This window comes from Myxocyprinus asiaticus, chromosome 33 (genome assembly GCF_019703515.2).
Source record: "Myxocyprinus asiaticus isolate MX2 ecotype Aquarium Trade chromosome 33, UBuf_Myxa_2, whole genome shotgun sequence".
NCBI classification, from domain to species: Eukaryota; Metazoa; Chordata; class Actinopteri; order Cypriniformes; family Catostomidae; genus Myxocyprinus; species Myxocyprinus asiaticus.
Genome location: NC_059376.1, coordinates 10820270 through 10835389, shown reverse-complemented (window position 1 = coordinate 10835389; position 15120 = coordinate 10820270). Strand labels below are relative to the sequence as shown.

Genomic DNA, 15120 nt, shown 5'->3' with positions numbered 1-15120 from the left:
GCAAGTCAATCCACTGTCAGCCATCTTTGGAATGCTCTCGGGAGGCTATCAACTTGAATGGGGGAACATCAAAATCTCAAAAACAGTTGGTCAAGATTATTATCAAAGAACATATTTCTGGGGCCTGGGTAGCTCAACGAGTATTGATGCTGACTACTACCCCTGGAGTCACGAGTTCGAATCCAGGGTGTGCTGAGTGACTCCAGCCAGGTCTCCCAAGCAACCAAATTGTCCTGGTTGCTAGGGAGGGTAGAGTCAAATGGGGTAACCTCCCCGTGGTCGCGATTAGTGGTTCTCGCTCTCAATGGACTGCCAAGGCCAATTTAATGATAATATAATACACGCAAAAGGCTTCTCTGAGACACTATCTTTTTTGTGCGATGAAAGCTTGTTTTTCACGCGAGTGTAATGATCTGCTCTAATGTACTGTATCTCTGGAATGGATTCTAGTGTGAATTTTCTAGTTTAAATCGATATGGGTGAAGTCAAACCTCTCAAACAGGCAGCCCTGACATTATAAACAGCAGTGAGGTGGGACAGAGCAACACTGTTATGCACCATAATAAAGTTGTTTTTCTTTTAAAATTACTCATCACCCTTACAAAAAATGTTTCACGATTTTACATTAGTAACAGTAACCTGTACTCATATGTCATTGCACTGTATATCTAAGGTCAAGTAAGAGCTTTAGAACCTCTAAGACTGGTGGACAATTTATGAATAAAGTTTTCCTCCTGTGTAATAGCCTATGTTCTGTTAGAATAATGTTTAATATTAGTAAATAAACTGGATAATAAATATAATGGGCTCATATAAATAAATATGCTCATCAACTTGTAAAAGGGGGGGGAGAACTTTTGTTTTTGACATCAACAACAAAAGTAATGTCACATTTATACTTGAAAATCATGAACAAAACTATGCGAGTTAAAAGAAAATGTGACCCATGCATGTAGGATCCATTAAATTCTGGTTTTGTACTATTCCACTTGATGTGCAGTGTGAAATCTGGTTCCAAAGCAAAACCTGTTGAACCACTAGAACCACTGCTCTACTAGAACCACTAAAGAACTTCTCGTGTCCGGGAGCGACAACGCGTCACATAGTTCTGGGAGCATTATGTGTGTGCGCTTCTTTATTCTTATGACTTTTCAGTGCAGAAATTTTTCAAAAGTGCCAATAAACCTGCTCTTCTGGACATTTCAAGTTTCTATTCGATTATTTGTGTTGAGAATTTTCACCTAGGCAATGTCGTAATAGGTTTTTGCCATCCACTTGTTTCACCACCTGCAGATTATTTGTAATTAAATCTCTGCCTCTATATTCCTGTGATTTGCTGAATATATATATATATATATATATATATATATATATATATATATATAAAATTTTCGAGAGAATATTTATTTATTTATTTATTTTTTATTTTTTTGGAGAGAAAAAAGTGAGAGAGAGAGAGAAAAACATTTTTGAGAAATTTTGTAGGACATAGGCTCAGGAAGGCACAAAGTCTCATAAAAAAAAAAATAAAAAAATGTCACCTTGTGAAAATGTTTTTTTTCACAGTGCGGTTCAGGGCTTCCGTAGACCTTTAATGCTTTTAGCAAATCTCACACGTGCCCAGACACAATTTTTGCAAATAGTTTATATATTGTGAATTTATTTTACTGGTATATGTAATCTCACACCAAATCTGTATACTTTTCTTCTGTGGAATGCATTTCTTTTAGCTTAACTACAAAAGCAAGGCCAGGGGTTTGATGCAGGGAACACACATATTGATTATTGTCTACATTGAATGCACTGTAAGGCGCTGGATAAAACATCTGCCAACAAAATGCATCTAAATGCAAAGATGTTAAGACTTGTTGAACAGAACCAAGAACTCTACTGGTAGCTGAAATAATCATCAAAGCAGCCAAAATATTTAATAAAATGTTCATGCAAGGTATTTAATACAGCGGATTGTGCAAATTCAGCGGAATGCTCTGCTTGCAGATGTATGCATGTTCTAAAGTTATGCAGATTCTGAACTAAACTGTGTATATATCTGACTTTTTCATTTCACAGGTTCGAGAGCACATGTGGACCATAATAATGGAGTCAGTGGTGCCATCAGACAAAGGCAACTACACCTGTCTGGTGGAGAACAAATACGGCAGCATCAACCACACCTACCAACTGGACGTAGTCGGTCAGTCAAAATTGTTGAAGCTCTGCATTATTATGCTTTTGATTTGATTTAGAACTTGTTTAGGGAATATTTATTTTGCAAGGAGCCAGCCTAATACAACATAAAAATGTATTACAAATATAAAAGGGAACATGTTATAATAATTATTAGATTAGATTATAATAGATTATAGAGGGCCAAACAGGAAATAATGGTATAAATTCTTATATATAGTTATAAATCCTAAATATATAAATGTAAATTCTGAATATATACTGATTTATATGTATGTATTCAGATTTACAATTATATATTCAGATTTATAAACACATATTTGCATTTACAACTATATATTCAGGATTGAATATATATATATACATACACATGGATTTATAATAGTGCTGCACGATTATAGCAATAATCATAATTGTCGATTATTGCCCTTGATATTGTAATCGCAATTATTAATGTTGATTAAAATATATATAAGTCACAAAGCAAGCAACCGTGTGGTTCTTCAGATTAGCAGATTTCAATGGTGGATATGAGCTGCGCTCCAGTTTCTTTTAAGCATCTTTTAAGCATTATATTTTATTGTATTTTATATTGTAATAATGTTTGTTAAGGTAAGGCAAATAAAAATTATTTTAAATTGATATCTGTGGTATAGAATAAATTAAATTATTGCTAAATTACTGCTTAAATTATTAGTCCACGTACAGTAAATAATATGGCATATTCAGTATTCAAACTTATTAACAGCCAATTTAAATCGACCAAGTTACTGCGTTCAGTAAGCCCTTTGGTGGCGAGACAGGGGACCATTCATCCCGTTAGATCTTCAATGGTGATCTTGTCCATGTAAGATCATCGTTAGATCATTTTTGGCCTCAGTGGTCGCACTTAATTAAAAACAGGAAATTAAAAACAGTCATTTAAAAACAGGAAATTAAAAACAGTCATTTGCAATCAGAGTTTGTGCGATTCGTGAAAATGTTAAATCTACCAGTAACAGCTGCGTGGCAAATGGGTCTTAATAGAGCAGACGTGATAACAATGACAGTGATTCCTGAAATATGCTATTCATGCCATATTCTTTGTTGGCTACACCTCCAAAACAAACTTAAGCTGAATTACTTTATTGCTATTTTGTATAAATCAAATTCACATTGGCCTACTTACTAACATGACAAAACAAAACTGTTATTACATTTTTAATAAATTGTACACGGAAATCGAGCAACGCAACAAACTCTCCCATTGCAATGACTGCTGCAGGTTTCAGACCTGCATTTCGACACAAGCTCAGTGACGCTCCGCACGATGTTCTGCACTTTCGCGAATGCTCTCATTAAAAACAAAGCTGTCTAATCAGCATTATAAATCAGTTATTTACACCGCGTCTATGCCTTGATTAGAACAGGAGCGTTTTCGTTTTGTCGTGTTGCTCATTTGCAGTGTATTTAACATCTACGTTCAAAGCGAGCGGTGCAATATGCAATGAATCCAAAATAATTCCAAAGTGCATTTCGCTCTTGTTCTACAGCTTCTTTTCGAGTGTCAGGTGATGTTTCTTCAGTATTAATTTTAGTGTGCCACGCGAACAGAGTTAGAACATAAAGCAAGCATCTGGGCATTCAGACGGTTTAAAACTTGCGCATTAGGATCAGTTGTCATTACTTGTAGTACGGAGGACTAATTTAAGCGGCTCTGATTGGCCATTGCCGTTTCATTGATCAATGGACATGTTAGTTATTGGTTAGAATACTCAACCGCTGCGAAAACACGGTGTAAATAGAAACCATTGACGAAACAGGAGCAGACTTGAATTGAACGCTGTAATCGTCAGTTTTCACGATTACATAATCGTGGCAGCCGTAATCGTAATCGCGATTAGTTTTTTGATTAATTGTGCAGCCCTAATTTATAACTATATATTCATTTGCAATTATACAGGTATATTCAGATTTATAACTGTATATTCTGATTTGCAATTGTATATTCAAATTTACAGTACAACTATGTAATCAGGATTTATAAATGTATACTTGGAATTTTGACTAAATATTTGGATTTACAACTGTGTTCGGGATGTAATTCTTTTATTTATAAGTAGTTCATGAAAAGTTGCCTTTTAAATTAGTCAACCACTATTCTTAATAGGAAAGATGTTTTGAGTTTCTTATTAGAAGTCTTAAAACAGTTTAACTCAATAAAAATTTGCATTACCTTTCCATTTTGTGAAACTTTAGCAAAGGGTAAAACTTTTACTCACCATATCTATACAATGCTATACAGTCATAACCTCAACAATAAATACAGTAGTTGTGAAAACAAGCAGTGATACTTTTTTCCATAAATCCTTTGTATAATCACATTCGAAAAAAAACAAATGTGCTACGGTTTCCAGATCAGAACTACAGAATGCACACTGAGGAGAGATGTGCTTTTTGAATTTAGCAAGAAAAGAATTACAAGGATAGGTTTTACTTCTGCGTTTTTATTCTTTATTTGATGTAAATGTTCTTAACCAAGTTCGGCTAAATCCCTTATTTGCCATTCTTCCCCACTAGCTTAATTTCAATGATTTATTGCTTAGCCTTTGATTAAATAGATTGTCGTTTTTAGCTAGCACGGTAGATGGCAAATGGTCCCCAAGGGAGGGTCGCAGAACCACTTCAGTGTTTACTTGAGTCAATCAGATGCTAATAGCTGTTGTTTACCATGTAGCTAATGGTTCAGCACAGCACCGTTAATGGTTACCATTACTTCACTGAAATGAACTGAGGTAATGGAAAGCTTTACACTTTGCGTGCGAGTGTCTATGTGCACTAGCACATCAAGGACAGGCACGTACACTCTGTTGATGGAGTGTGGTAAATTATCCATTGAAAAAAGTGTTTACCTGATGCCGTGGATAAGTTAGAGATGCGGTCAGTGGCTCAAGATGAGATCAGAGTATTTGGAATAAATTAATTCAGAACACTGATGGGTTGACAGACTTGATTGATGCCTTCATTAAAGATCCATTAAATCAGTGCCGAACCGTTGAAGACAAAAGCCCATTGTGACATCATTTGGACAAACAAGCATACACATTCATAAAAATGCCGTTTTAATTTCTAACACACACTCAGACACACACATTCACTCCCGCCCTGCATTTGCGCAAAACACAAGTATGCGTAAAGTTTACTGATCATACTTTTATAGATGCTATAAGTTCAGAAACATATTCTACCAATTATGTGAATACTTCTAGCTGTGCGTACTCTATTTCAACTTTATAAATGCATTATATAACTTTCCCTTGTGTCAGTTCCAAAATCTACCAATTGATTTGTCAATGGAATCAACACTTTGTTTACAAGGTATTTACTTTTCAAGTTTATGCAAATATAAGTAAATATGACACAAAATAAATGTTTCTCTCATTTTAGAAATGTTGTGCACATTTGATTTGCTGCTGTTAAATTGTATTATATTTACACTGGCGACCAAAAGTTTGGAATAATGTACAGATTTTGCTGTTCGGAAGGAAATTGGAACTTTAATTCACCAAAGTGGCGTTCAGCTGATCACAAAGTATAGTCAAGACATTACTGATGTAAAAAACAGCACCATCACTATTTGAAAAAATTCATTTTTGATCAAATCTAGACAGGCCCCATTTCCAGCAGCCATCACTCCAACACCTTATCCTTGAGGAATCATGCTACATTGCTAATTTGGTACTAGAAAATCACTTGCCATTATATCAAACACAGTTGAAAGCTATTTGGTTCATTAAATGAGGCTTAACATTGTCTTTGTGTTTGTTTTTGAGTTGCCACAGTATGCAATAGACTGGCATGTCTTAAGGTCAATATTAGGTCAAAAAAGAAACCGCTTTCTCTAGAAACTCATCAGTACACTACAGTTTTCAAAGACAAAGGACAACTGGCTCTAACAAGGACAGAAGAAATGTGTTTTTTTTTTTTTTTTAAAAAAACATTTTTTTATTATTATTGTAATAGTAATTTTTCATGTTATAAATATCCTGACTATACATTGTGATCAGTTGAATGCCACTTTGGTGAATAAAAGTACCAGTTACTTTCCATAAGAGCAAAATCTGGACATTATTCCAAACTTTTTGCCGCCAGTGTATAAGCATTTATTTTGGCCATCCACCGTCCTGTTCTTATATTGTTATTGGCATTGGCCATTAAAAACCTACATTGGTCAACCACCAGAGACAACTACAAGTAAGCCATTCTTAGGTTAATTTTCTTAAAAACTGTAAACACTGTGTCTCTGTGGCGCTAAGAAAATTCCTCTGTTTCTAGCGACCCATCTCGTGAGACACAACGATATTGACTCAACCAATGGCATGAGTTGTGGACGGAACTATCTGTTTGATCAACAGAAGACAGGGGGCATGTTCAGGATGCTGTTTTGAAAGCAGTGTTTATTCTTGCAATTCCGTTTGGTGGCGCTAGTGGTGCAGAAAATACATACTTCAGCTTTAAATTTACAACATATTTATATCTTGCTACCTGAATAATAATGCATCCTGTTTAATCGCACAGATATTTGAAGGTAATTCTGTCTCCCCCGTGAGTACTGAGGTTAGTTACTGTTGCATTAACGCAAGAAGGCATATTAAGAATGTACAACAGTATCTTCCACTTGCAATGCATTTGCTTAGCATCTACTTAGTATATGTTTCTGATCTAATTTGCAGAGTGTCCCAAGTACTCCATTGCAGAATGTCTGCAAACTACTTTGCATTTTTGATCACTGTTAAACTTACTGCCTCTGTTCAAAAGCCCTCAAGGGCAGTGGCTTAAAATAACATTACCACTCATTTCCACCAAATTGCAGCAATTATAACAAGATTTTGGTCTGCATGTTTAGAAGGCTGCTCCCTAGACAATGTGAGATTAGCATCCGATGGGCAATCTGCTGAATTTCAATTTTTTTCAAATGCAAATACCAACTTTGATTGCTTTAAGAGGGAAAAATGTTCTCAGCTTAGCGTAAGGATTAAAAAAAATCAAAGCACACTGGCCTTATTGTATTAGTATTTCTACATCACTAACTCGGTTTTTGTTTTTGATAGAGCGTTCTCCGCACAGGCCAATCCTTCAGGCTGGGTTGCCTGCTAACCGTACAGCAGTAGTGGGAAGTGACGTGGAGTTTGAATGTAAAGTCTTCAGTGATCCTCAGCCTCATATCCAGTGGCTGAAACACATCGAGGTGAATGGCAGTAGAGATGGCCCTGATGGACTGCCTTATGTCCGGATTTTGAAGGTAAAAACCATGTTCTTCTTTATCTGTTTGAGATAGACCTTTAATTATAAAGATAATGTTCAACAACAAAATTCAATCTGCTGGCTGTGGTGGCTACTTTTTTGAATGAAGAGAAAAACAACTGGCCCATAAAAAGCATAACACGATGTATCCAGAATTATAAACTCTAAACTAGCACTGGTCATTTTGAGCAGATCACACATAAAACACATATTGCTGACAATATTTCTTGATAAACTTCCTTGAACATTGTTGTCGCATTACCTACAAGCTATGGTTATGTTTACTACATTTATAGCGAGGTTTCCATCCAGATGTTTCACATTTTTAAGCGCATTTCTAAAAAATTGTCTAAAGAAAATGTGAATCATTGTGCTTTTCCATCCACTTCATCATGGGCATTATCTTGAGGGAGCCTGTATTGTCATGACGAAGCAGCTGAATGACCTCCGTGTTTCGGCGAGTGTTGTATTTGCAGTATTGGAGCAATTGTACATCGTTCTATTAAATGCTGCCTGGAGATGCCGCAGAATGACTGCATCATCTAATATAATGCGGGCTGAAATGACTGCTATGCCCATACACCATCAGCCTCTGTATACCTGGGAGCGCCCACACTCGAAACTGTTCTGGCAGATTGTGAGGACACACTTTAATGACCAGCTGTGAGTTAAACACCTATGAATGTCAAGGGCTATTTTCGAAAAATGTCTTTGTTGTGAGAAGGTGCGGAAACACATGCACAAATGGTCAAAACGTTATCATTTTGCGAATAAACTGTTTCCATCACCTTACTGCACATTTTGACTTATGCGAAACTCTAGAAAATCCACGGCAGACTGTTATAATCTATTACACAAAGAACAGTAATTGCAGAGTTCTAACAAGGTCACAGTGTGGTACTACAGCAACATTGGAATCACAGTGACCTAAAACAATGTTTAACCTCTGACATATGTTTAACCTCCGCAGCACTCTGGTGTCAACAGTTCGGACACACAGGTCTTGACGCTGTACAACGTGACTGAAGAAGAAAGTGGAGAGTATATTTGTAGAGTGTCCAATTATATAGGCCAGGCCAACCAATCAGCATGGCTCACCGTCATTAAACACCCCTTCCAAGGTAATACACATGCCCTACTAAAGGGATAGATACAGAACATGAGTGCAGATTAAACGGACATGCATGGCTAGACAGAGGTAGTGACAGTTGCTAGCAGACTTACAGGTGACCATAACAAATCTTCTCTCTCCGCCACTTCGTTTTTAATTTCTTTGGTGCCTCTTGCCGTAAATGACGCCATGGAAAATCCCAGCAGAGCAACTGGAAGTATTTTGGCTTTTGTTTATACTAGAAATTTCCTTCTCTCCATCCCTGTGCTACACTTTGCCCTCCTAATAAAGGTGCCCTCTGAAGAGTTACTTGCGCTCTCTTGGCCTTCAAAGGCATGTCAGCTGCACCTTGAAAATGTGTCTGTTTAAATTCCTTAACCTCGCTCAAGGGCTTTATTTTTTACCTGGCTCGGTCAGTTTCACAATGTTTTGTTCAGGACTGCTTTGTTTGATCATGACCATTAAAATTTGCTGTCTTCCTTCCATGTAGGGTTGTCAAAATACTTGCATTTCAAAACCAATTCCAGTGAAATTTCATGATTCTCTGTACCAGTTTTGATACCACAGTAAACACGAACATGCTAGTTAGCTCATTCTTTTATTTAAAAAGTTATTTCTAAGTATAAATGAGTGCTGTCAGTTGATTACAAATTTTAATCGTGATTAATCGCATAACATTTCATTGTTAATTGTGATTAATCGCAGATTTTGAAAGTGCTGAATTTTGACTCTATATATATTTATTTTCTTGTCAAAATGCATTTATTTCCTTCATAGGAAAGAAAACAAAACTATGTAACAATCCTTCATTAAATTTTTTTCAAACAAAGTCTTCCACAGTATAAAGATAGAAATTCACTAAAATAGCACCAATTCAAGTCTAAGTGGGAGTTTGACTAATTGAAAGAACTAGTCCCCATAGATTGGGTATTCATTGCAATGGGCATTAAATCTCTTAAACTTTCATTCTCCACAATATCAATCGGCCGGCAGACTGTGGCTATCTGCTTTGCTACAGCAGTCGGAAAGCTGCATCCACGATTCGTGTCAGGACGTCAACGCCAGCGTCAAGTGCTGCTTTGAACTCCACATGAATAGCCCTTGCAGACAACGTCTCATTCTGCGTTTTTGTGATAGTTACGATTTAACGTGCTTCTGTGGCAATTAAAGTGCACTTTACAGAGGCTACAAAGCACTTGATTTCTGTCACAAGTCCCATCTGGGCTTGTTTTTTACAAATAGCATTAAGAGGTCCTTTCTTCATTACTTGATCATTGACAATCGCTGTTGTGTGTTTGTTGTGGTGTGTGTGTGTCCATGTAATGACCTCGGGTGGACACATCACAAAGGATCCGCTTGGTCTGGCAGTGACCCCTGTGTGGGCGGTGCTTTGTACATAGCTACACTAAATATTTACAGTGGACAAGGATATTATTTTAGCGGTGAGTTTATTTTTAACTTCACTGTCACAGAGTATAAAGTGCAGTATTAAAAAGAGGTTGCTTGTCAATTAATTTTTTGCTGGATTCACATGTGCATAACGTCCACCCATTCATTCTTCGTCACGGTATTTTGCCATTCAGATGTAAATGTGACTGAGCCATTAATAGTCATTGAAAAGCCTAACAATTTAATTTGTAACTGTCAATCAAACTATTTGCTCTTAGACTGGCTTAGAAGATTAGATGAAAAAACAATGGAAAGTCCTACCTTGTACCTAAAAGTACTTTTGACATCCCTACTCTTACATGTATTTTTTTAGTAATTTATTTTGACTGCTTTTCTAATCTCTTTGTATCTACTTCAGTAATGTTAAGTCCTTCATTTTCTGAATGTGTGCACGTATGCACGCATGTAAGAGCGAATCTTTACAGTCTCTGCTGGGTAATGTTCCATGTGGCCCATCTTGTGCATGTGGAGAGATGGACTCTAGGGTGCTCAGGTGGGTAGATGTCGCCCTCCTCTCTGATGACTGGTTTTCAGGTGTTGGGTCTCTAGCGGGTGGAGCCGTGCACTCTGTCCAGCAACTAACCGTACATCTATCAGCAGGGTCATCGAAGGAACCACTTCCAATCAGGAAACAATCCTGTTTCCTCTTTAAAGGATGATGAAGGACCTCGTTTTAGGGTTTTTCTCCATCATCAACGCCTTTCTCTCTTGAATCTTATTCTAAAGATTCTAAACACTCTCCCTCTCTCTCTCTCCTCTGGTGGGTTTTTCCGGAGCGTTCTGGCTTCAACCTGTGGTTCTTTTGTCTAGACGGCAGGCGTCAACACCACGGATAAGGAGATGGAGGTACTGCAGATCAGGAATGTGTCTTTAGAGGATGCTGGGGAGTACATCTGCTTGGCTGGGAATTCTATCGGCCACTCCCATCACTCTGCATGGTTGACTGTCTATAAAGGTATCTGTGGTTCTTTTGGTGCTCTTGGTTTATGGTTTCTCTCTGTCTAACAACAGCAGTTCACACTTTGGGTCAAATTAAGTAAAACCACTGCAGTGCGGCAACAATGGTTTACATAAAATCAATTGTACTATAGTTTGACTTTGTGGAAAGCACAAAGTATTGTGTTTTAGACATTGTCAGTACTAGTTAACACTAGCTTTTGTGCATAGTTGCAGTGGTTCTGTAGCAAATGACAGAATACTTGATCGGTGTGAACAGCACTATTCTTCAAGCCCTGTATTTCTGCTTTGTGGTTTCACTCTTTATTTGTTGAAATGTCAGTTGAAACATGTTAAAATTACATGTTCTCTCTAAAGATCAGTGGTTTTCAATTGGTTTTGGTTCAGGGCACAAATTTTTCTTTAGACATCAAGTGGCGACTCAACACAGTATCGGAATTGTTTGTCGTATAAAAGTAGATAAAAATGTCCTGAATATCAAACATTTAAATGTATTAATGTTAATACGAACATACATTACGTGATGTTGCGAGTCCTTTTTCTATTAATTTTATTTTGCGTAGTTTTGTTCATGGTTTTCAACCTGGTTATCCAACCTGTCCATGTTGGCCTCTACAAGTCTACAAAAGTCCAGTTGAGTTTGATTGGATGCACAGCCTTTGACGTCAACAACAAAAGTTAGGGGAAGCATTTTCTCTTCCCTTTTTGAAAAATACATTTATTTTGGTACCCTAACTATATATGATTATAAAGTTAGGTGCATTTTATCATTTGCGACCCACCAGTTTACACGAACTGCATAAGCCCAGCAATATATAAAATTAATGACATGACAAAGGATGAATAGGAAAATTGACAATTCTAGTTTCTATGTATCTCTTTCAATTTTGGTTTAATTTAGTCTTAAAATTAGGTGTTTTGAAATTTGAGGACGTCAAGTGGCAGCCCAAAAGTTTATTGTAGAAAGTAAAAATTGTGCTTTGAGTTCATGTTAGTCCATAATGCTTTAATGTTAACATATAACAACTTTTAATTTAAGTGTATTAGTTTGTTGAAATTTACATAAACCAAAATTGATACAGTTAGTGCTGTAAAATAATTTTTCATTGTTAGTTCCTGTTAAAGAAGTTAACTAATATGAATGAATACCATCTTATTGTAAAGTGTTACCAAAATTATTAATATTATGAAGAACTGCATAGGCCCAACAATATGTGAAATTAATTTCATTAGCATTTTATCATTTGCGACCCACCAGTTTAGAAACACTGCTTTAGAAAGTGGAATCGGCAAAGCCAAACCACCCACAATCTGAAATGAAAAATTCCCAGTTAAACATGTTTTGCAAATGGCAACCATTATTCTCACCATGTACTTCAGCAACTCTAACAGCACTTTGATTTTACTAAAAACATAAGTTATATAAAGCATAACAAAACTGAGAGCAAGGTGACACATTGTGGCTTGTGGTTTGGCACAGCTTTTTTTCCATTATAACACTACTTTCCATTATAAAATCCTTTTTCCAAGTATTTCAACATTAACCTGTTCCTAATTAACAACTTTGCATGCCTGAACTCTGGACAAGCATCCCAAGGAGTGTTAAAGGGAGAGTTCACCCAAAAATGAAAATTCAGTCATCATTTACTCACCCATATTGTTCCCACTTTCTTTCTTCCGTGGAATACAAAAGGAGATGTTAGGCAGCACATTAGTCACCATTCACTTTCATTGTATGTGTTTTTTTTTTCCATACTATGAGAGTGAATGGTCACTGAGGCTGTCAATCTGCCAAATATCTCCTCCTTGTTTTCCATGAAAGAAAGAAATTCATACGGGTTTGGAACAAAATGAGGTTGAGTAAATGCCGACATAATTTTCATTTTAGGTGAACTATCCCTTTAATCTGTTTGGTCTGATAAATACCTCACCTGGAGTTCGTATCGATTCAGTTTTTGAATGGATTCAATTTATCAATATGCTTGTCAGTCAAAGCCTTATACACAAAGTATGCTTTGAAGTATTTGTGATGTTGAGACATTCAACATTGAGAATGAACATTTGTTTTATTCTCGCCGTTGAATGTTGCTCTTGTATTTCGATGCTGCAAGAGGAAAAGATAATCTGCAAATTGTGGGTCTAACTCTTACTGCAAAAGCCATTACACAAGCGTGATTACTCAGGAACACTAGCTTTATATTCACTTTATTTGTCAACTTTGATTTTTCATTTATTTATTAAAAGAGAAGGGAAAGAGGAGTAGTGTGTCAAAGATCTGCATTTGCATGTGTTTTGTTGTGTGCTGTGAAAATGTATACGGGACACATCATCTTTTGTGTGCATGAATTGTGTGAATTAAACCCAGTATTATGAACCAGAGCCTTAGGGCAGACAATCAGCAACCAAATTGCATAGGAAATATCTTTACCATTCAGACTTTTCATGCTATTTTAGCCCCTTAACCTAACTTTCCATTTATACCGAAATGCGCAGCCTCTCAGATTTTGTCTACCCACCCAGATTAGCCATTCCTCTCCATTTACGTTTGTATTTGGGTTGCAAATTTAATGACTCATATGAGTTTACATAAGGCTGTTTTTTGGCCTAATCGACAAGTGAGATCTGCCAAGTATCATGAGCAGTGTTTTCCTTCTCCTGCTTGTCACATAAGCAGAAGAATGTGCCGTGAAACCTGATCCATGAAAGAAGTAATTATGATGCTACAATAGGAATTTGTGTTCCATACAATGTGCCTGTAACATGAAAGGCTTTGTGTTTTTGTTTTTTCTTCAGATTTGTGTTTTTGGGGTTTTTTTTTGTTTTTTGTTTGTGAATGTGTGTGAATAAGTGTGTTTATGGGTTTACAAAGAATTGACAATGCGCATGCATTTATGTACATACAGTATATATATATATATATATATATATATATATATATATATATATATATATATATATATATATATATATATATATAAAACTACTGTAAGTATCTTGCTTATACAATATTTATTACTTTATTTTTTCTTTTATCAAGCTGTAAGATTCCTAAACCAACAAAAACCAGGAATTGGTTCAGTACTAGGCAGAGTCCATTTTTATACCATTTCCAAGCATTTGCTTAGAACGAGCAATAACATGACCTGCAACAATTGACCTTTTGCTAAGCCCCATCCCCCTCGGTTTCTGTTGCTCATTCAGACAAGCTTTACTGAATGTCCCAAATGAATACATTGGAGATTTCCATGAGCAGATGATGACTCGGATGGTTTTCAGCAAAAATATGTTCAATGTTAACATTTCAAATTCGATATTACTCTTATGTGGGTGGAATGGAGTGTGACTTTGCAAAGCATTTTTGTCTTTCATTTTTCTTTAAAGAAATTGAAATAAAAAGTGATTTGGTAAGGCATGCTAATGAGATGCTAAGTTTTATTTATGAGATAGTCAATTATTATATTCAGTCATAATTCTAAAATAAAATGTCATAAATATGAGAAGTCAAAATTATGAGATAAAAAGTCAGAATCATGAGATACTAAGTCATAATTATGAGATATTGTAAATGTAGTTATTTCATGAGTTTTAACAGAGGTTGTTATTGCTAATGCTGCTTCTTGCTTAAAATCCTATAAAGGGTGCATTTGCACAGCACAATTTGATGCAGTTTTGCTAATAAGACAAGTATTTCATAATTAGTGAAGCAACATTGGAAATACTCATCAGTGTGTTCACAATTTATTTGCCCACTGTGATTCTATGCAGTGAGAACACATAAGATCAATGTTTTATCTCATAATTATGACTTTTAATCTCATTATGATTTACTATCTCATAATTTTGACTTAATATTATAAAATATATATAATAATATTTCATAAGTATGACTTTGATTCTAATAATAATGACTTGTCTCTTTATTGAATTATCTCAATATTATGACTTTGAATCGAATTTATGACTTGTAATTGAATTAGTATCTCATAATTATTACTTAGTACAGTGTATCATAATTAAGATATTTAATCTCATAATTATGAGTTTGAATCTAGTAATTGATTTATCTTGTAATTAAATAGTATCTCATAATTATGACTTACTATCTCATAATTTTGATTTAGTATCATAATAAT

The 15120-nt window shown here is 35.7% G+C and overlaps 1 protein-coding gene across 4 annotated transcripts in view; it reads left to right on the top strand.

Moving 5' to 3' along the window:
- LOC127423957 (fibroblast growth factor receptor 1-A-like) overlaps window positions 1-15120 on the top strand; it is an 88339-nt gene that overhangs the window by 56367 nt on the left and 16852 nt on the right. For 2 of the 4 annotated variants that reach the window (XM_051668679.1, XM_051668678.1), the window contains exons 6-8: window positions 2071-2194; window positions 7278-7468; window positions 10841-10985. In XM_051668679.1, coding sequence (XP_051524639.1) covers window positions 2071-2194; window positions 7278-7468; window positions 10841-10985 — 460 coding nt within the window. Of the gene's footprint in view, window positions 1-2070; window positions 2195-7277; window positions 7469-8440; window positions 8592-10840; window positions 10986-15120 lie in introns of all 4 variants that reach the window. The other 2 variants (XM_051668677.1, XM_051668675.1) reach the window with 1 other exon arrangement.